The sequence below is a fragment of the Mixophyes fleayi genome, chromosome 10 (assembly GCF_038048845.1).
Source record: "Mixophyes fleayi isolate aMixFle1 chromosome 10, aMixFle1.hap1, whole genome shotgun sequence".
In the NCBI taxonomy this organism is placed as follows: domain Eukaryota; kingdom Metazoa; phylum Chordata; class Amphibia; order Anura; family Limnodynastidae; genus Mixophyes; species Mixophyes fleayi.
Genome location: NC_134411.1, coordinates 74,377,569 through 74,399,498, shown reverse-complemented (window position 1 = coordinate 74,399,498; position 21,930 = coordinate 74,377,569). Strand labels below are relative to the sequence as shown.

Genomic DNA, 21,930 nt, shown 5'->3' with positions numbered 1-21,930 from the left:
AACAATTACCAGTCTACTTGTTCGTTATGTTGGTGATCTATGGCTGCATTAGAGAAAATGAACCAAACTATTAAGAACTTTCACCGAGGAAATCATATATAATGAGATGGGATTTTCTCTGCACACAAGCTATAACTGGATGTTTAACTGCCTTTTAACAATTTAAACTGCTTTGTAAACAAACAAATAAATGTTAAAAACAGAACACAGAGTTTAAGATCTGTTTATTTACCTACGGAGGTTTTTAACATACAACAAATCCATCAACTCACCACAACAAAGTGTGGAAATAAAAACAGCCTAACGCATTAACAGTATTTGGAGAAAAATGTAATATTTGCTACTAACCATGTTTAAACACTCCAATGAGAAGAGACTTATCTGCCTCGGCGTCCCACCAATCTACTGGTAACTCTGAATGATCAGGCTCTGGAACCCTTAAATCAATTTCACTTAAAGAAAAGAACAAAAGTTTTGTGAACAAATCTAAAATAAAACCAGTATATTCATTCCAAAACAAAATCAGCATGGTTGCAAGTAAGTGAACTTACAACACAGAGATCTATACACTATTTTCATCAATTCATAGAAACTACCCCACAGCCAATTCACTTTTACATTTACCACACACACACACACACACACACACACACACACACACACACACACGGGGGTTACCTGGAATCCACTCCATCAAGAACTCTTTTGCAGTGAGTGCCAATCACTTCTTGCTTGAGATAGTAGAGCATTCTCACTCTCAGTAACACCCTGAAAAAATTAGGAACACACTGTAACCTAAGCAAACTAAAATCACACAAACTCCATACACGGAAAGCTAGTGCGGCGGGAACAGGGAGCAAACATGTCCGGTATATTGAGGTAAGCCAGAACTAAAAATTGTATGGGTATTTAACAGTCTGAAACAAGGATCAGGGGGTAAATGTATCAAGTTAAGAGTTTTGCGGTGGGTTTGAAAAACCAATCAGATTCTAGCTATCATTTATTTAGTGCATTCTACAAAATGACAGCTAGAATCTGATTGGTAGCTATAGGCAACATCTCCACTTTTCAAACCCGCTGGCAAACTCTCAGCTTAATACATTTAACCCCAGATTTCATTTATTGTAAAAATGTAATTATGTTTGTGGGCACACATTTATTTACATAGCACCTAAATATAATGCAGCCCTTTACAGATAATATTTAAACATTCCCAGTTAACCTACCGTTATGTTTTTGGACTGTGGGAAGAAAATAAAAGTACTGAGAGGAAACCCATGCAGACATGAAGAGAACATATAAGCCCCACAGAGAAAAGGCCCTGGTTTAAATCGAACACATGGCCCCAGTGCTGTGAGGCAGCAATGCTAACTACTATGCCACTGTGCTGCCCATATCTTAAGCATAGTTTTTTGTTTTGTTTTTTTAAAATATTACTTAAAAAAAAAAAAAAACTAAAAACCCAGACAACACAATTTTTGGATTATATAAATGTGCTGATAAGACTGGAACACTGAATACCTGATTTCTATTTGAGGGACCTAATAAATGTAAGTAAGAATGTTTAGCGTTTAAAGTGTTACAAAAAAAATAGATGTGTGATCCACTGAATCAGTATTGCTTTTCTCCCAACTGCAGTCAAAAGCTTAGGAAAAAAAACATAACATCTTCAAGGTTTTAGTTGGTTAAGCCCCTGGAACATGGGGCGGGAAAGGAGCTTTTTTTTTTTTTTTATCAACTAGTGAGACAATGAGCTTAATACTGCATGTGCTGCCCTGAAAAGTTTATAGCGTTAGGAGATAGGGGATCAGGCAAAACAAACTTAAAGCCATATATATTAAAAGTGTACAATGAATTAGGCAGTAAGGTTTAAAGTAAAAGACTTTCTAATGAAGAGCTCCCTTACTTGTTGCAGTGATGCTTTAAGTGCTTTTTATACCCGTCATCTTGCAGGAGGTGTTCTGGATTATATTTCCGCAGCCATTCAGCCTTGTGGATGTCAAAGGTGCTAGTCTGGGTCTTTACCTTCTTTCCCTTCCTGCCCCGTGGAACTGGAGCAGACAAGCCTGGAAGATTGATTAAACATTGCAAAGTCATCAAATAAGATTACCAATCTATCTCTGATAAGATAAGCAAATACTGATTGTAAACAGATAAAATTACTCTCCCTCATATCGCTTCTACATTAATTTATGATATTCTAGTTCTAGTAAATGCTGTCCAATAGCCAATGACTGGAAGAACAGTACATTTAAATATATATGACTAACTATATTTATTAATCCGCTTCCAAGAGCTACAACATTATCTTAGGACAACAGTGGTGAACACCCAACTGATAGACACAATGACCATGATCGAACGAATTGTACAATGAAGATTAAGGTTAGTATTTAACTTCTCTATAGAAATGTACAGTCAGTCACTCGGTTCCATCACACACAGAATAATAGCATTTTTCCACAAAAATATGAAAATCATAACGTGCATCATTCAAGTAACAAACAACATAGGAAAAGTTTTCAGGAAATCCTCTAACGGCATTTGATTGCACAAATGCTTGACTGGTAGATTATTGATTTACATTCTTCCCATATTGTGGAGACCTATGCAAGGTTCAAAATTTGTACTAAGCATTCCCACATGTGTATATTAGCACAACTCTTCCTGAATTTCAACGGTTTTATTTATAATAGACTATTTAGGGCAGACCTATGGCTTAATGTTTGATTCATGCTTATTTTCAAGCTCTTAAGACCTGTTCAGGTTAAGGTACAATAACCTACCAAGATGGTTCTGCAACTCCCGCGTCCGTCCATCTTCTGTTGGAGTGATGAGGTCCCAAATGAAGCTCTTGATCTTTTCATCTCCCCTGTAGTGCACCAAGCAATATGCCAGCAAAGCTCGACAGATTATTTCAACGTCCGGCTCATTTAGCTGCCTCTTGAAACGGCCATGTGACAATATGTCTCTCCATCTTCCCCACCTGGAAGGATCAAAGACGTTCACATCAGTCCACCTTATACAACGTTACTGCAACTTTATACAGACATAGTTTATTTACATAGCGCCACCATATTATGCAGTGCTATACAGAGATAACGTAATCTTTCACATCCGTCTCTGACCCATTGTCTGTAACACACACTAAGGTCCATGCTGTTAGTAGCCAATTAACCTACCTTTATGTATTTGTACAGTGGGAGGAAACCCATAGGTTAAATAAGTCTAACTTCTAATACTTATCACGCAACATTTTGGTGCTCTTGAATTAAAATCTTACCCATAGACCAACAGGTTCTTCTCAACACGGAAGCACTCTGTCCTGCCATAGCCATTAGAACGATCATATGGTCTTCGCAGCTTGGGCTTGTCATCGCCTTCACTTTCTGCTTCAGACAGCTCAGCCAGTTCATCCTTGGTGGCACTGAAGGGCCGGGTCTGTTTTCGGATCCTCGGGGTGTCAATGACCAGGCTATTCTGCAGTGGACACCAAGTATGGCTCAGCTATTTACACACTCTGCTTTGCCTGTTAGTTTCAATCAAGATTTAAATGGCAATGCTTTGACAAGCACTAGAATATAGATCCTCGATATACAGCGAATAGTGTAAGTTTTAGGTGGCAAGTGGCAGGAAAACATTTAAAAAACACAAACCAAGCTAGAGTCTAGAATATGGTAAGGAAACTCTACCAGCAGTGTAAGTTTATCTAATTTTCCACTAGCATATTTTCAAATAGAGTTTGTAAGTGTGCCTTTAAGTCATGGGTCCTTAACCTGTTGATTGAGGCCTTAAAAAAAACTATCCATGCGTTAGTGGTTCTTTTTACATAAAACTACTATAGTATAATACCATCAGGAAAAGAACACACATCTCATGAATAGCGCTCATACACCTACAGGTCTCTAATAATTAACAGGGAAGGATATACTCATAAATAAATGTAATAACAGTAATGATAATATTTCAGAGAAAGAAATTCATTCACTTATTTCATTTATAAGTGAACCATAGATCTGGAGGATGATTACAAAATATGTCTGGAACCCATGTAAAATAATTACATCTTTATTAAGTACAACCCCGTCAGATTTTACAAGTCATCATTTGTGAAGTATACTTCATGTCAGAGATTCATTCCCTGCAACTTATATACCATTGTGTAGAGTGGATTACAAATACAGACTGACTTGTGCTCTTTAAAAACGGTAAAATATTGTAGAACACAGAGCCGAGCACATCTCATACATTTTAATCAAAACATACTTACTCTGCCACTCGCCGAATCGATGTCGATTTCGGCCTTCTTAGCCCATTTTTGCCAGAAGTTCGGATCATCCAGTGAGATGTCTGTTCTGTTGCCAGAAGCCACAAAACTGGCCTGATGAAAGCAAACAATTTTGTAGTGATAAAAGTGGTGTTTAAGACAAGGAGTGTGGGTGTATTATTTATTAACATATACTTGTATCATCAAGCCTATTGATATAAGAGTCATTGTAGCAGTCCATAGGGACGTTGAGAGGACTAGTCCACCCTCAAATAAAAAAAAAATTCACTGAATTGGAGACGGTCTTAGTCAAAACTGTGCACAACACAAAACTCCAAAGACTTGCCATGACAAAAACACATAAAAACACAAAAAAGACACAAGAGTCAGCCACACTTTTAAGTCACTATGTTGGTTTATACAGACTCTAACCATACCTTGGCGAATGTTGAACCTCTTCCTTCAGATTCTATGGTAATGGTCTTTGTCCTCCTCTGAAGAATTTGGTCAATGTCTTCTTCACAAAACTTTGAGCCTTCATCCTCCTCATCCATGATGGCCCCATATGCCCCTCGCCTCAGAAGGTCTTCTATTTCTTTCTTTGAAAGCTGCTGAATCTATCCAGACAAGGAAATAGTCAAACCATCCAATTCTGTGTGTCATCAGAAATCTCTAAAAACATATTAGCTCCCCCATACATAGTTACAGCCAGGGCCGCCATCAGGGGGGTATGGCCGGTACTGCTGTGAGGGGCCCGGACAGACCAGGGGGCCCAGACAGACTTCTCCGTCTGTCCAGACTACCTAGACTGTCCGGGCCCCGCACTCACCGACCGTGCCTCCCCCTTTTTTTTTTTTTACTTACCTACTCCGCGATGCTGCAGCTCTGCCTCCCAGACTCTGATAAACTGGGAGCGCGGCAACGTCATCACCACGCGCCGCACTCCCAGTGTATCAAGAGTCTGGGAGGCAGAGCTGCAGCATCGCGGAGAAGGTAAATAAATAAGCTATTTTTTTTGAGGGGGGAGAGGGAGAGCTCGGGGGACCTGGGGAACCATAACTGTGGGGGAAGAGGGAGAGCCTAGGGGACCATAACTGGAGGGAGGGGGGAGCGGGAGAGCCTGGGGGACCTGAGCTGTGGAGAGAGAGGGGGGAAGGGGGAGGACCTTAATTGTGGAAGGTGGGAGGGAGAGGGGGACCTTAATTGTGGAAGGGGGACCTTAATTGTGGAAGGGGGGAGGGAGGAGGGGGACCTTAATTGTAGAAGGGCGGTTGAGGGGGGACCTTAACTGTGGAAGGGGGGTTGAGGGGGGACCTTAACTGTGGAAGGGGGGTTGAGGGGGGACCTTAAATGTGGAAGGGGGGTTGAGGGGGGGGAGAGGGGGACATTTACTGTGGGGGGGAGGGGGACATTTACTGTGGGGGGGGAGGGGGACATTTACTGTGATTGTGGGGAGGGGAGAGGGGAACATTTACTTTGGGGGAGTGGGGGGGGGATGTACTATGATGAGGGATAGGGGGCGCATGTATTGCGAAGATGGAGGGGTGCATATTAATGGAGAAGTGGGCACATGTACTGGGCCCTACAGTTTCTAATGGCAGCCCTGGTTACAGCTACGATGAAGAGGGTTTAAGTTGAGATATTAAGACATATAAATACATTTGTGAAATCTATAATACGTTTCTGTCTGGAGCCAGGGGCAAAGCATGTTAGGCCCCTACAATGACTATTTGGCATCAGCGTATGAATTGCTTCAGTTATTACCATCTGGGTTACTACAAAAGAGAGTCACAGATTTTAAGAGAGAATATCACTGTAGAGTAATATGGTTCAGTTTTTCTTATAACTTTGGGTCCTTTAGCTTTATCTATGGAAGAAATTGTAGCAAAACAGTATTTGTTGTATGGTGATCTATGCGCTTTTCCAAATAATCACCTTTCACAGCTCACAAGGGAGAGGAACAGAAAGAAGGAGGGCACCTGGTGGTGAAAGGTCTGTGTGCGTCATAACTCTCAAGCCAAATAAGGGACTACATAATTCTTTATTAAAATGTATTTATATAGTAGCTACATATTACAAAGCGCTTTACAGTCAATATATAAATCATACAGTCCCTGACTCACTGAAGCTTACAATCTATGCTCCCTACCACATGGGCCGACCATACACACAGAGTTTATTTAGTCAGAAGCCAATTAACCCATCAGTATGTCTTTAGGAAGAAATTGGAGCACTTGGAGGAAATCCAATACACACACAGGAAAGACATACTAATTTCACACAGATAGGGCCCCTGGTCGGAATCGCACCCATGCCCCCAGCGTTGTGAGGCAGTAATGCTAACCACTCTACACAATGACAGCCGTCTCCTGATAAGACAAGTGATGCACCCACCCAATCTGGAGCACCTGTCATTTTTACTCGTGCTCTACATTTTCATTTTAGATCTGGTTATACATTAGTGGTAGAGATCGAAATTTACTTACCCCTCCAACGCTGTTTTCTCTTCCGCTCATACTCTGTAGAACAGCCTTATCTAAGCCTAACTTGAGGCTTGCTCTGTCAAACATCTCTCGTTCATAGGAATTCCTTGTTATTAGTCTGTAAACCTTCACAGCTTTGTTCTGGCCAATCCTATGACACCGGGCTTGGGCCTATGCATAAGACGACACAAGAAGGGCCATTTACAAATCACTGCATAATCACAATGCTTCTTTATATAGGTGCATTTAGTCCTCAAGCCAAGCACATATCTAAGGGCACACACACTTCATGGTCTTTGAAAACTCATCTGTAAAGTCAAATTGGCACTCAGCAAAGCAAGTTGGTGGATGCTCCAGAAATGTACAAGGTTGAATAGTAAAAGGTCACAAAGACCAACCAGTCATTATTTTAGGACCCTCCCTTCATTGAATTAAACATTCCTGTATTTGTGTTCTAAAATACTGCTCAGATTAGCCATATGTGTGGTTTACATTAAATATGGAAATAAGGGAACATTGGGGCATCTGAATTGCAGTTTTCACTTTTGAGGTTTTCAAATAAGCCTTAAGATGCCGGAAAATGATCCATCAGTATAACTAAAAAAAAGTTTTTATAAATTTCACCAATGGAGAGACATGAAAAGCAGAATTCCTTCAAGTGTTTTCCATATACTATGACAATCTAGATGAATACATTCCCATATTTCTTTGGACAAGTCATAGTCAACATGCAAAATATGGTTCTGGGTTACACTGAGTTTGTGGTCTCTCTAAACAGACTACTAACCTGCAGGTCATTCTGTGGGTTCCAGTCAGAGTCAAATATGATACAGGTGTCAGCAGCAGTCAAGTTAATCCCCAGGCCGCCCGCCCTGGTGCAAAGTAGGAACACAAACCGGTCACAATCTGGCTTACTGAAGCGATCGATAGCAGCTTGACGGAGGTTTCCTCGGACTCGCCCATCAATGCGCTCATAGAGGTATCTGTAACAGAATAAGGGGCGAGGTACAAAGTGAGGTACAGCCGATAACCGATCTCCTTATGTTAAAGATTGTACATAGGTGAAATAGTGCATATAATTACTTTCAAATGGTATACCAGAATGCATAAAGGTCACAGTGTGCATCTAGATACACTGTAATGATCACATAGCATTGCTTTCTTCGCACTTAATGAAAAACTTCTGATTGGTAAAGTGAAGCATGTATTCTACTATGCAATATAATAATGGACCACTAGGGAGAACATCATTTAGTAATTCAATATTATTTATTTATATAGTGCCACCATATTACATAGCACTTTCAAACAATATATGAATCATTCATATCAATTCCTGCCCCACTGGAGCTTGCAACATAAACTCCTACCACACAACACTAGGGTCAATTTTGTTTAAAGCCAATTAAACTACCTGGATGTTTTTGGACTATGACTATGCAGTCCATCAATTCATTAAAAACCAATAACATCATTAAGAATACTGTATACTGATTTACTAGGTACCAGTGACATCACTGTCCATGCATCCGGTCAGTTCACTAGGAACATGCAACATCACTGGTTTCTAAAACCTTCACTCCCACACTTGGCATCACCCTATTTGGGCCTTTCCCATTCCTTTAAAAATGTAACCTCTTTAAAGCTGGGCCCTCTTTCCTTGCGTTCTCCTTCTACTATTCCATTACACTCTGTACCTCTAGGCCCACTTCCCTAGCCCTGTTTTCTTCAGCCCAGTCCCACTTCACATTGGACACTACCATCACTCACTCTCTTGTAAATAACATGATCTGCATTACCAAGGTATCTGTGTGCAACATGTTAATTAGTAGATTAGTATTAACCCAAAAAAATTGAGCTTTCTGGATCTCCCTCTGTGATTAACGTCATCCAGGAGTGCTGTTGCCTTTTCCGGCCGGGATTGCTGCTCACGCTCGTGTCATGTGGATCACGTTTTGATCTCAAGGAGGACAGATAAGCTGTTTTAATTCATTTCTATGTACGGGCATTTTATTGCTCTGATCGCTTAGCGATTTTAATAAATATTTTATTATATTACAAATGGTGTTGCACTATTGTGGTTGTCTTTTGAGTTCTAGGCATTTGAAGTATCTTGGTTCTGAGGTTTGAGACCATTTGGAGTTTCTTGGTGGAATCCTATCATCATACAAATCAGATAAGCTTTATTGAAATATACATTTGGTACGAGCACTATATGGATTTCTATCACCACTTGTGAAAACATTATTACACTATGTGTGGCGCCCCTGTCTTTTTGTATTTTGTTAGTAGATTAGTATGTTTAGTTTAATAATGTATTATGGATCAGTACTATGTATTGTTTGCTACTGTAAGTGTCATGTACCAAGCTGTGGTCCTTTTGTGGCGCCTTACAAATAAAATATAACAACAACCTGCATCCTCATGAATATTGTTTCAGCCCACAAAATGGCTATACATAAACCTCTCCCTCCCTCTACAAACAAATCCACACGACTCTAATGAAACCAAATTTTCATCAATCATCATCAGTTATTTTTATAGCACCACTAATTCCGAAGCGCTGTACAGAGAACTCGCTCACATCAGTCCCTTCCACATTGGAGCTTACAATATAAATTCCGTAACGTATACACACAGACCGAGAGAGACTATGGTGAATTTAATAGCAGCCAATTAACCCTACCAGTATGTTTTTGGAGTGTGGAAGGAAACTGGACGACCCAGAGGAAACCCACGCAAACACGGGGAGAACATACAAACTCCTCACAGATAAGGCCATGGTCAGGAATCAAACTCATGACCCCAGTGCTATGAGGAAGAATTGCTACCATCAATGCTGCTTTAATGTAGACCAAATGATTTGGCAAAATCTTATTTTGAAATGGACACCAATGCTCACACACCTGTGCATATGTATACATACATATTACCTCCAGCTTACATTTGCTTTGTCCAATGCAGGATACAGCAAAACTTGTCAAGAAATATTCATCACCTGCAATGGATACTCAATTTCTCTAAACACATAAGTATGCGACTTAGCTTAGAAGGCACCACATAGACATGGATCAGATCTACACACTAAATTAATTCAGTGTAGAATCTTAGGTGCTAGGATGATGCATTACAGACATATTCTCTTCAACACCAAGCCTTATAGCTATCAGTGTGTGATACAAAATGCAACTTGCAGCAGATTCTTATCTCTGCGTTCTGGGCACTGAGCCATTCAACGCCCTCTGTGTAAACTAACGGGATTTGCATCTATCCAACATCGTCCCACCAGATGAGAGCACTTTCCCAACAGCAGAACACAGTTACCAGTCTCTGCTACCCCCGGCAGTGTAATGGATGCCAGATATTAAACAATTGGTAATAGTAGTGTGTTTTTTCAACTTGGTATGGACAATAAACAGGCCCTTGTCCTCACCTCTTGTGCATGAGATAGTCCTCCAATATGTCCAGACAACGTACCATCTGGGAGAAGATGAGCACCTTGTGGCCTCCTGCCTTCATTTTTGGCAGTAATTTATCTATGAGGACCAACTTCCCAGCGGACTGGATCATGGCCTGGAGGTAGAAATCTGCCGCCATTGGATTGTGCGTTTCTCTGAACTCTCCAAGAATCTTCTCTTCAGCACCTAAGAGATAGTTTCACGTATAAGCAATGTTAGGTAGGCAGCCTATTGCTCAGAAGCTTTTGGCTAACTATTCTAAAAATTCCACAAGGGACATTTTTAAGACCTGGTAGTCAACTAATATACTTAATAAAATAGTAATAGACAACTAAACATTAACCAATCAAATATGTGCTTTCATTTTTTAACCTATACTAGAAAAATGACAGCTCCAACCTGATTGTGTCATAAAGGTACTACAACCAACAGCAATCAGTTACCTGTGCATGACTACTAAAAGTTCTCCTTTCCCTCAATATTTATATCATGACCTTATCAATAATTCTCTAAGTCACTGGTTGCTTGAGCAATTCTATCTGACAGAAAATGGTAAGCTCATGTTTGAAAATGTCAGAATTCCTTAGTTTATGAGACTGGAGAAAAATAATAAAAATAATAATGTGTATTTTGATATTCTCTGTTGATGCATAAGCTCAATAATGCAGCCCTCAAGCCACTTAAACCAGACTACTGTGTGTGTACTGATGGTAGCCCATATTTGTGTACGGATGTCAGTGCTGCAGCAGGAACAAAGCAACATTAGTGTTATCCCACTTGCACGTTCCCTGCAGGGGGCACAACCCATCTTATGTGACCACATACAAATCTGCTCATGCACTACACCCTAGTTCACTGTATGAGGCTCGGAGTAATGACTTTCATCGGATACATTTACAAGATCTGGACTGATTGAAGAAGAACAGTTACCAGTCTTGTTTTAGAGAGAAATTATTTAGGGTTATCATTCAGAGTCTCCTCCTGTGTGTAGTACCATTCTTATTTTATTCTATTTATTTCAAAATTCATATATGTACCAGACATGCTAGCCATGAACACTGACATACCAGTGATTTTCTATAAGCTAGCACTGATATTACATTGTAACAGGACTAATCAAATACAAAAATAATGTTAGGCAGAAACATCCTCTAGGTTGCATGCTGTGGGCAAAAACAATGGGTAGAAAAGAACTGCATGGGAGCTAAATATACAATAAATATTCAATATAAATTGGGGGAAGAAAAAGGCAGCTATTGCAAGGAAGGAACTCTGCATTCCTCAATACCAGAAGCATAGACAAAACAAGGACCAACTCTATTAAACTTAAAAAAAAAATACTTTAATGAAATTATATACATACATACACGCATACACACACACCTTGTATTGTATCATACAATTTATAAAGATCAAATTTTAAAAAAAAATATTTTTAGATTAATTTTTTGCATAGTTGCATAGAGCAGGCAAAAATCCCGGATCCAGCTAAACACATCATGGCCCCGCCCCCTGCTACGATTGGCTAAAATTACCTAATATTGACAGGGGCGGAGCCTAAAGGTGCACCACGCGCTGCCACGCCCCCTAGACGGACCCCCTCCCGGACAGCTGCTTTCAAAAGTAGGGAAATATTTTTTTTTTTTTTTAGCATAGACAAAATGTTCGTTTTTAACCACACCCACTTTGATTTTTTATCAAAGCAGCCATTAACAGGATCTATTTTTAACATACAGATGGGCAAAAAAAAAAAAAAAGAAGAAGTATGTTCTATATGAGAATAGTAACTATAGGGGTCAATCAAAAATTTAGATCCACTTTTTAATTTTCTCAGCTTTTATTGCATAAAAAAAATAAAATATGAGTTATAGTACCAAAAGTGATTCTTATAAGCTTTTTGAAAAATATTCCATTAAAGAATTAATCTCGGATTACAATTTATGTGATGATAGATGGATTCCAGTAAACTGCTCTCTTAGATTCCCTTCCCTTCTATCTCATATAGTCTATGCTTCCTGAATTAATGCTCACAAGTTTAACCACCCCAAACCCCTGACACTAGCAGAACCACGGTGGCACAATGCGGAGAACCATCACTGCTCACAGCCCGGGCTGTGAATTGAACGTGCTGCAGACGACATGGCTTGTCTGTAATCAGCTGTCTGTAGACGTTCACACCACAGGCTGTGAGCCGAGAGCATTCACTGGTCTGCAGGAGCTGTTCTTTAGTTCTGTTAGTTATAGCAAAATAAAATGCTAGCAAGCAATTATTTTTTAAGTAAATGCGAAGCAGCAGATGTCCCCTATTAATAGAGTGCCAGAATGTTATACATTGTTTTTTTATTTTTATATTATGGCGCAGCATAATAAGGAAAGGTTTTCCTAGCCAATTCTACTTTATATAAGATAAAAAAACAACCCGATAACTATTGGCTGACAAAGATATCAGACATCGATAAAGACCCAAAGGGTATAGACAATCGATCTATATCAATCTTGATAGCAAGGTCAGGCAGGGTCTTATAATGAGGTGGGAGGGACTTTTGTTATGATAATGATTTTTGTTATAATTATCATACTGGATAATTATATGTTCCCAACATTCCTTGATATTAGAAATGACTAAGGAATATATAAAACTACCAGCGCTAACAATTAGATAGAATGTAGATAATATTAAAAGGCACTTTAAAGAATGATGAATTAGAGTTTGTGCAGTCTCCTTTCAGCTGCAAACAACTTAAAAGGGAATTCATAGAATTTGGCCCAATAACCAAAATGTCATGTATCTCTTACAAACCTAAATGCAATTCACAGTCAACACATAATTATTTAAACATTATTATTTTAATAAAACATAGAAAAAAATGCATTAAAACAAGATTAATAAAAGGACTAGCCGGCAAGCACAAAATAATTTGAAATTATAAAATATATATCAACAGTTGTCCCAACAGTTATTTGCCGATATTCAAAAGTTGCAAATCTTTTCATGTGCAAACAAAAATGGGCGATATCGGATCTCAAATCATGCAATCCTCTCCTTATGCCGCCTCCTATTGTAAGTAACAAACTAGTGTTTTTACCCAGTGTATCTCCCTTGTCAACTGGTGACATTTAAGTTGGCTCTGATATAATCATAACCGTTCTTAGATGTAGTAAAAGCACAGAAACATTATTTAGTATTGTGCGGGGCTTTCAGTAATTAGAACGGACTTCCTGGGTAGACAGCTGTGAAACAAAGACACAGTTTGTAAACTAGCTAAAGTCAATGTCAGTAGGACAATTAAAAATTCTTATTTTTGCCCAGCAAGCATATAAAGATTCCCGACGCATATCCCCACAATTAAGACGTGACTTCTTGCAAGTTTGTGCACAGTAACGGTCCTAATTTAAATTTCGTTCTTAGCCAATCATAGGGCAAGCAAGGGTTTCATTTTATACTTCTACAAATAAATCACAATACAATTTAATAAATCTCATAATAATGGTTACTATATGACAATTAGGCATGGCTGTGTATTCTGAATACTTCACAATATCGTTCTTCTAATTAAATCTAAAAAAAATCAAGACTATGAATACACACACAGGGAAGAAATTCATAGGTTATCAAGTTGAATATTTTTATTTAAATCTATCTGGAAATGATGCTCAAATTAAATATCCAGTATGAGTCGCTTTTACAAAGTAGTTAGAATCTGTCTCCATCTCTATTAGTAGGCTTAATATATTCAATATCAGTTACATGTAGATCACAAGGGTCTCCGCTATGAACTTTAGCAGAGTCATTACTTTCTTTAGTACATTTATTGTGTATTCTAAAAATCTAGTGCACAATGGGCAGTTTTTCTGCCTATATAATGTATATTACAACTGTAGTGCAGAATATAAACATAATTTGTTTGACAAATGGTCTGACTGACTATCTCCGAATCAATCTTTGCACTTATGAGAAATATAATCACAAGTCATACACCTACCTCTCCCACATTTATAAACATCCCAATGATCTGGGATCCGACCAACTTGTTCTAAGCTAAAACAATCCATCTAAATTATATTTTGTAACAAAGGGTATGGAAAAATCTTTCACCTGCTTACTAGTATCCTTCTCTGCATCTACTAATAAAGAACTTCTAGTAGATTTTTTATACATCAATTAATGTGGTTGCCAAAATTATGCCAGGATACCCTTTTTCTCTAAATGATGTTAGTAATACCTGGGCATCTTGTGAAAAAGTATTCATATGTATTGCAATATCTGGGCATACGTAGTAATTGACCCTTGGGTATATTATTCTTCCAAGAGCAATGGTGACAACTACAATAGTTCAAAAAATTATTGGTATCAATTTTCTTATGGAATGTTTCCGTATAGATTACACTCTTACCTCACTTACAGAGAAGATAATATCCAAGTTAACATTGGAGTGATGATAATTAGATGTAAATTTTAAATTAAATTATTTTCATTAAGATATGTGATGAATTGACTAACTGAGGTAACACCCCTTTCCCAAATAAAAAAACAAATGGTCCATGCATCTGTCAGAGCACCGGATTTGCTCCAAAGGGACCATCCCAAAATATATTGGATTTTCAACAAGTCCCATGTCTAAAATAGCAAAACTCGGAGCGAGTCTAACACCCATGGCAGTACAGAGGACTTGTGTAATCTTGAAAGACGGAAACCATTTCTTTGTCAGGCTCTATAAGCTGCATTTGCATGCGAGAGCTGTTGGAAACACTTGGATTTATTATCGGCACCATACTGTCGGTTGTTAAAGTGGAGTGGAGAAATGGTTCCTAATTATTCTTCCCTTTACAACTTGTACCTGATTAGTAACAGATCATCATCAACAAGAGCTTGTGAAACGCTTTATATACATGTTTCATCATTCCGATTTATTTTTGGCTAGCCAACTAGTTATTTTAGCAATCGTGTTTTAATGCCCATTCATTTATTATTTTGTTATTTTTTTATTAAAACTATAATGCTTATATTAGGATTGTAAGAGTCACATGACATTCTGGTTATTACGCGGAATTCTATGAATTTCCTTTTATTAGAAAGGACATCTACTCGGTCATCATTTTCATATTCATTGTGGGTCACTTATCGAAAGCGAGGTAAGGCCAGAAATCTGGTTCACAAGCACGCATGCCATGAACAGAGTCTTCACATACAGTTTCTGCAGATGGCTCATAAACCTACACCTGTCCTAAGTCAGATCCTCAATGATGGAAAAAAAAAAAAAAAACAATGTTGAGTAATGTTACCTAGGCCTGAGAACAAAAAATACTGTGCACAAGTTGCATAGGATGCCCCTTGCATGCATTGTTCATGCCTGACAACTGATGCAATAGATTTAATAAATGGTCCCCAATAGAGGTACATTTGATGTGTCTTGATGGAAACGTGGTAGCGCCATGAAACAGTCTAGCAAGTCATGTCTACATCATTTCTATAAGCTCTTATTACAAGACATAATTGTGTATTCCGAGTAGCTTCCAGACCATCCTAACAAGAAAGCGCTGCAGGTAATACCTGTATCTTACCTTTGATGAGATATGGGTGGTTACAGCACTTGCGCAGTTCCATCATGGTGTTGACCAGGTTGGGGACGTTTGCTTGTCCAGCCCCTTTCGATAGGAAGGCAAAGTTCTTCTCTAGGATGGCTCTGTAATATTTCTTCTGGATGTTCGTTAGCTCTACCTCTATGATCGTCTCTTCCTTAGGGGCCAGTTTTTTCTCCACGTCTTCCTTAAGTCGCCGGAGCATCATTGGCTTTAAGATGGCCTGCAGTTTTTGAACCTGGGTCAAAAGAAAACAAACAAACCAAAAAACACATGTTTAGAACCATATCCGGGAATGCTAACTATGTGCATTATACATGACAGCTGCGTATTGGCCAAAATACCTGTCCAATTAGCTGCCGTAGATAGTACACACCTACAGATTCCAGATTCTAATACCCCACCAAGCTGCACAGAGCCACTAGCACAGAGCCACTAGCACAGACCGAATGGACGTGGGATGGAATGATAAATACTGACATGTTGGGAGGCCATAGAAGGACAGCACTCAAAAAAGGAACACCATTTTGAGGTATAACTATTGGAGGATCCATTCTGGCATTCTTTTTCTTATTAGGACAATGAGTGGAGCTTATTCTCTGCGGGTAAACAATCACTTTGAAGTTGAACAGACCCCATTGCGGTAAACCAAAAACATCCCTCCAAAAGATGTAATGGGATACTCCATCTGAAAATATTAAAGTTTCTCACTTGATATTATTTGAGATCTACTCTAACCAAACCTTAACTTGAAAGGTATACAGGTGTCATGTAGAAGAAAGAACACTTCAACATTACTATCTCAGCCAATTGGACTATCTCAGAGAAGGAGAAACTGCCTGTGAATTGTCATTCTGTACCTGCTCCTCTGTCTTCAGGTCTCCAAACTCTTGCATGAACGTGGACTCGGAGGGAAAGCGCAAGGGCTCCAGGAAATGCAATAGGCTGAAAAGTTCTTCCACTGTGTTTTGCAAAGGAGTTCCTGTTAGTAGCACTTTGTGTTCCTGTGGGTCAGAAAGCTTTCTTTATTTAAAGTAAACAAAACATTAAAAAAACAGCCTCCAAGGCAGCAGCGCATGTGTGGCAATAGGTCTACCGCAGCCCTGGATTGATCCTGCAGGATGAACAAACAACAAAATCCATTTATCTACAAAATAACAGACATACAGGATTTAAGCAACGAAAATTTGAATTAGCCAAATAAACTATAAACTGAAAATGCTTGTAACATAGGGTATATATATATATATATATATATATATATATATATATATATATATATATATATATATATATATATATATATATATATATATATATATATATTTATCTTGCAATGTCACAATAACGGATATAAGATTTCCTAATGCTTATGGGTGGATATTAAATTAAAACAAAAAAAACTCAAAGCCCTACATTACCAGGGCCCTGGGTCCAAGAAGCAGCTCCTATACTCCCACTTTCTCACTTTGATCAGCGGGTGATGGACTACTAACAGTTCCTAGAATTCCCCATACTTTATCATACTTGCCAACTCTTGGCATCAGCTTTCCGGGGGGCGGGTGGGCGTGTGAGAAGGGGCTCGGAGACGCCAGTCAATGGGGGCCACGATGACGCGAGAATTGTGTCACTAAGCCCCGCCCCTCATTTTAGCTTACCGAGCTGCCGGGATCCGGGAAGCTGTCCTGCTCTCCCGGGAGGACTCCCAGAAATCCAGGAGTCCCCCGGGCATTCCGGGAGAGTAGGCAACTATGCTTTATTTAGGGCTCGAGTTTTTAGCTTTGCGGCTCCTACTGTCTGGAACGCGCTACCTTGTACAGTCCGCAAGGCCCCTAATCTAGAAATCTTTATTTAAAATATTAAAAAATACTAAAAGACTTACTGCAACATTTCATTAATGCCCTTAAATTTTCTAAAAAAACACAAATGCTTAGCTCTCTCTTCTGTACGCTGTTAATCCTTTATATGTTTAATTTGTATTATGACATTTTTAATCTGCAAATGCAAAGCACTTTCAGTTATATTGGGAGAAGCAAGTAAAATCATCATTACAAATTCCTATTAAAAAAGCAGAAAAAAACAACATGTGTTTTGCTGGCAACAACGTAGCTTCTCTCATTTGTGTAGGCTTGAAATTTACATTTTTTTCTACAAGTTGCGTAATTCGATAAATGGATAAAAAATAATAAATTGCAATTTCGCTATAGTTTTAGGCTGAAACGGCACCTTAAGGCAATCACGGCTGTTATCTTGCAGCTGACTTGCGTATTAAAACAAAAAGTACAATGTATGCAACCACATGTGAAAGTAAACCCCATTCAATATCATGATCCCATACTCATTTGCATTCTGCCTGCAGTTTAGTTTTTTGGTTAATGTTTGCTCCATTTTAGTGTGTTCAAAGAATGTTCCCATACTTCAAAAAATTCCATTCTTCTTTATTGACATGCATTGTGTACATCCCCACACTAGCAGCTAATCGCAACAGCCCATTCATTTCAGTTGGGTAATACTCCACTGGATGCATGGTCCATTGAAAAGAATGGAGCTCCACAGCATTGTTAATTACCCTTACCACCAATAGAAATTAAATTTGAATATCTGGAGGCAAAGGGGTACTCTGGTACTTCCTGCCGTTGCGGTGGGCAGCAATAGCATGTGTTCAGTTTTTGGCTATGACAAATGAAGACAAAAAATATGGTCACTGGGACCACTAGGCTTGGCAAAGTTGACAGATTTTTTTTTTTATTTTTTTTTATCTATTACTGGAGTTTTCCCATTAATTATAATGGGATTTCCACATATCTATACACTGGACATATTAATGAAATGAATGGACCATTGAAATGAAAGGGAAGAGAGTCGAACTCAAATTCAACGCCAGCGGTATGGGGGCCTTAGGGTGCTGGCTTCCTGATGACTACCACAGAGTGATGGTTTGTTGCTGTGGCCATTAACATTAAACATGGCAACTTCTGACATACAGTATACAAGTTTATAATACTGATCAGTAAACTTTGCAGCATTTCAAACTTGCATCTTGTATTCTTTCACCAGCGGAAATTACATGATTCCTGGTCACCTGACAAATTTCTGTTTACAACTAAAAATGTCAGTTTGTGTGTCACATAATGAGAAGTATAAACAGACATTTAGTAGATATAGATTGTACATGCTATGTTAGCATGACCAGATATAAAAGCAATTTAAAAGCCTTGTCAATTCCAGTGCACTATGTAATTAGCAATATGTAGCCAGCTACCTACCTGTATGGACTAGGGCAATGAATGTTAAACTATTCTTGCCAAATATATGCAAATAGTGCACATGTATACATTAAAGGAAATAATTTATTATGCAGCATGATTTTATTAAGATTGAAATAATTTAGAAAAGTTTAAAGGGGGTAAAGCCAGTAAGGGGACAAACTAAGGCAGCAGGTTTGGGAGAGGAGGGAAAGGACAGTAACACGGGGAGGGAAAAAAAAATAACTTTCCTAATTATATATTTGTTATAGTCAGCTTTACAGAACACCAAAACAAACAAAAAAAATGTACCCAAAAATACATGGCTAAAACCATTGAGAGAAATTAGAAAATGAAAAGTATGTAGCAAAAGCTCCAGGAGGGTATATACACAAGCCAATAAGCTAAAAGGTCATTTGAAAGTGCAAAAACATTTGAATACAAAATCAGTCAATGAAATAAAAATACAGATGAACTCAGACAAGAGCATTAAATGTCATTAAGGCATGCATGTATGACCAGAAATGATTGTACCTATATAAAACGGACGGATCAGGCGATCCAGTTGCTCTAATGACTGCACAGAATTGCAAATCAGTTTGTTCACAAACTAAACAATGTACATACTACAGTGGACACTCCCAATATGAAAAAAGCAAGAAAGTTATAGTCCAACAAAATACAGATGTTTCTCCACCTGCGGAAAAACGCAAACTGCACTACCAAAACGGTCCACTTGCCTCCAGCCCAAGTCACAAGGGAATGGAGGTAAGATCATTTTACCTCTTGCTCAAACTATTCCGGTCAAAGATGCCACTATGAAAAAAGCTTCTACCCTCGAATATAGAGGGGAAGAAGAGGAGGCTAGTCTAAATCTCACAACTAATTAATTAAAGCAGTGAGGCACCAGATAGCCCTGCTAGTTTGACATCAATATATATATCCAAAAGGAACTCTAAACACTATGACACAGGCTGTTACCTTCACATTAACAAGGGCTGCATTCAGCAGTCTTGTCTGATCAGAGACCAATGGAGTTTACCATAGGCCACAGCAACCAAATAAAACCTGGCAGCAGCAATCCACAGGGACACTATTGCAAGACTGTATATCTAATCTATCAATCGTAATTTCACGCTTTCAGATGCTTTCTAAAACCCTTACAAAGATATCGCAATATTTGAAGATTTATTGGAGTCTACTTTGACAAAATAATTTGAATTCTCAGGAGCCACTAAGGAGTATATTTACTAAACTCCGGGTTTGAAAAAGTGGAGATGTTGCCTATAGCAACCAGATTCTAGCTATCATTGTATTTAGTACATTCTACAAAATGACAGCTAGAATCAGACTAGTTACTATAGGCAACATCTCCACTTTTTAAAACACGCAGTTTAGTAAATATACCCCTAAGGCTCTTAAAAGAAAGATCCTATTTAAATAGAACTTTGAGGTAAATCTTAACATATCTATGGGCTACATGTGGGTCACCATTTTTAAAATTTAAGATTCTATGAAGTACAAAACCAGTGACTATGCTTTGCATCAGAACCGAATTCTTCTGTGGCTTAAAAAAATAAATATATCTGGTTGAAGTTTCTTACTCTTGGTGAAAAAATGGCAACATAGGCAGAATTACTGTAGAATTTTCTACAGTATTGTTATATAATGCTGAGTGATTTTAGATTATTCTTATTTCTCCTGAGGTGGTCAGCTATGTCAGTAAGTAGTCAGCTCCACATAACCTCATTCAATTCTTTAAATATAAGTGCATAGAAGACACCCACCAGATTCATGAGTTTCAGACCCTCCAGCAGTTTGCAGTTCTTGTTCTTCAGCCTGTGAGCCTCATCAATGATAACACACCTCCACTCAATAGCATTGAGCTCTGGGCAGCCCCCCAAAATCATCTCAAACGTGGTGATGATGGCTTGGAACTTGTACGTCCCTCTGGAAATACGACCCTGTGAATGTATGAACATCTACATTACCACACAACGTGCACTAGAACTAGTTATCACTACTGCTGTAAAATCAACAGTTCACTTCGCTTGGGTGGAAAATACAGACAATAAATGAAGATTTCCAGTGGTGGAGAACTGCATTGCTCTAATTGAGTTTATGACGGTCCATCAAATAAAATATATTCGACATATAACCTATGACTGATGCTTCGGTCACCTTTACTATAATCTACTATATAAATGCCTAGTGGCGTGTGTGAAAAAAAAACAACCAAGCTGCAGCGCCACCTGCTGGGCAGAGTTATACACTGACCTATATATTTCTTGAAGGAGAAGTGACAGTTAGGAGTGGTTGGTGGTTGCCGGGGGTGACAGTGGGGAGTTTTTAACACCTTAAGTAGCTTGATTTGACTAGAATGCATGTGTATCATGTACGGGTTAACTTGTAATAATAATAATGGCTCATGGCTGTATTTAGCGATTTTAAGGCTATTGTTTTTGTGTCTGAGGATTTCTGTAATTTTCTATTAAACATATCTTATAGAATTCTGCTAAAATGTTTGGGAGTGATCAGTAAAGAAAACATCCATACCTGGGAGTCCCGAAAATACATCTCATATTGCTGGATCATTTGCCGGCTGATCATGCTGCCATGGTACACAACCACATTGAGATCTGTCCAAGTGCGAAACTCTCGTTCCCAGTTCGTTATGGTAGAAAGTGGAGCGATGATGAGGAACGGGCCGTGGATTCCTGCCAGGAATATCTCATGCAGGAATGTGATACTCTGAATAGTTTTACCCAGGCCCATCTCATCTGCCAAAATACAGTTCCGTCTGTGACGGGGGAAAAACATTCACTGGCTTTGTATAAAAGACTTCATTTGCAACATCTTTTCAGCTTGCTTTCCCTCCTACACTATATCTTTAGGGC

General features: G+C 38.7%; 1 protein-coding gene across 6 annotated transcripts in view; it reads right to left on the bottom strand.

Moving 5' to 3' along the window:
• The window catches only part of CHD9 (chromodomain helicase DNA binding protein 9), a 128,920-nt gene that overhangs the window by 23,506 nt on the left and 83,484 nt on the right, over nucleotides 1-21,930 (bottom strand). For all 6 annotated transcript variants that reach the window (XM_075188867.1, XM_075188868.1, XM_075188871.1 and 3 more), the window contains 14 exons: nucleotides 21,590-21,833; nucleotides 20,821-20,997; nucleotides 16,649-16,792; nucleotides 15,771-16,026; nucleotides 10,184-10,394; nucleotides 7,538-7,733; nucleotides 6,754-6,921; nucleotides 4,705-4,884; nucleotides 4,271-4,381; nucleotides 3,284-3,480; nucleotides 2,787-2,986; nucleotides 1,907-2,066; nucleotides 679-768; nucleotides 349-452 (listed from right to left, as the gene is read on the bottom strand). In XM_075188867.1, the coding sequence (XP_075044968.1) occupies nucleotides 349-452; nucleotides 679-768; nucleotides 1,907-2,066; nucleotides 2,787-2,986; nucleotides 3,284-3,480; nucleotides 4,271-4,381; nucleotides 4,705-4,884; nucleotides 6,754-6,921; nucleotides 7,538-7,733; nucleotides 10,184-10,394; nucleotides 15,771-16,026; nucleotides 16,649-16,792; nucleotides 20,821-20,997; nucleotides 21,590-21,833 (2,438 nt within the window). The remainder of the gene's footprint in view (nucleotides 1-348; nucleotides 453-678; nucleotides 769-1,906; nucleotides 2,067-2,786; nucleotides 2,987-3,283; nucleotides 3,481-4,270; nucleotides 4,382-4,704; nucleotides 4,885-6,753; nucleotides 6,922-7,537; nucleotides 7,734-10,183; nucleotides 10,395-15,770; nucleotides 16,027-16,648; nucleotides 16,793-20,820; nucleotides 20,998-21,589; nucleotides 21,834-21,930) is intronic.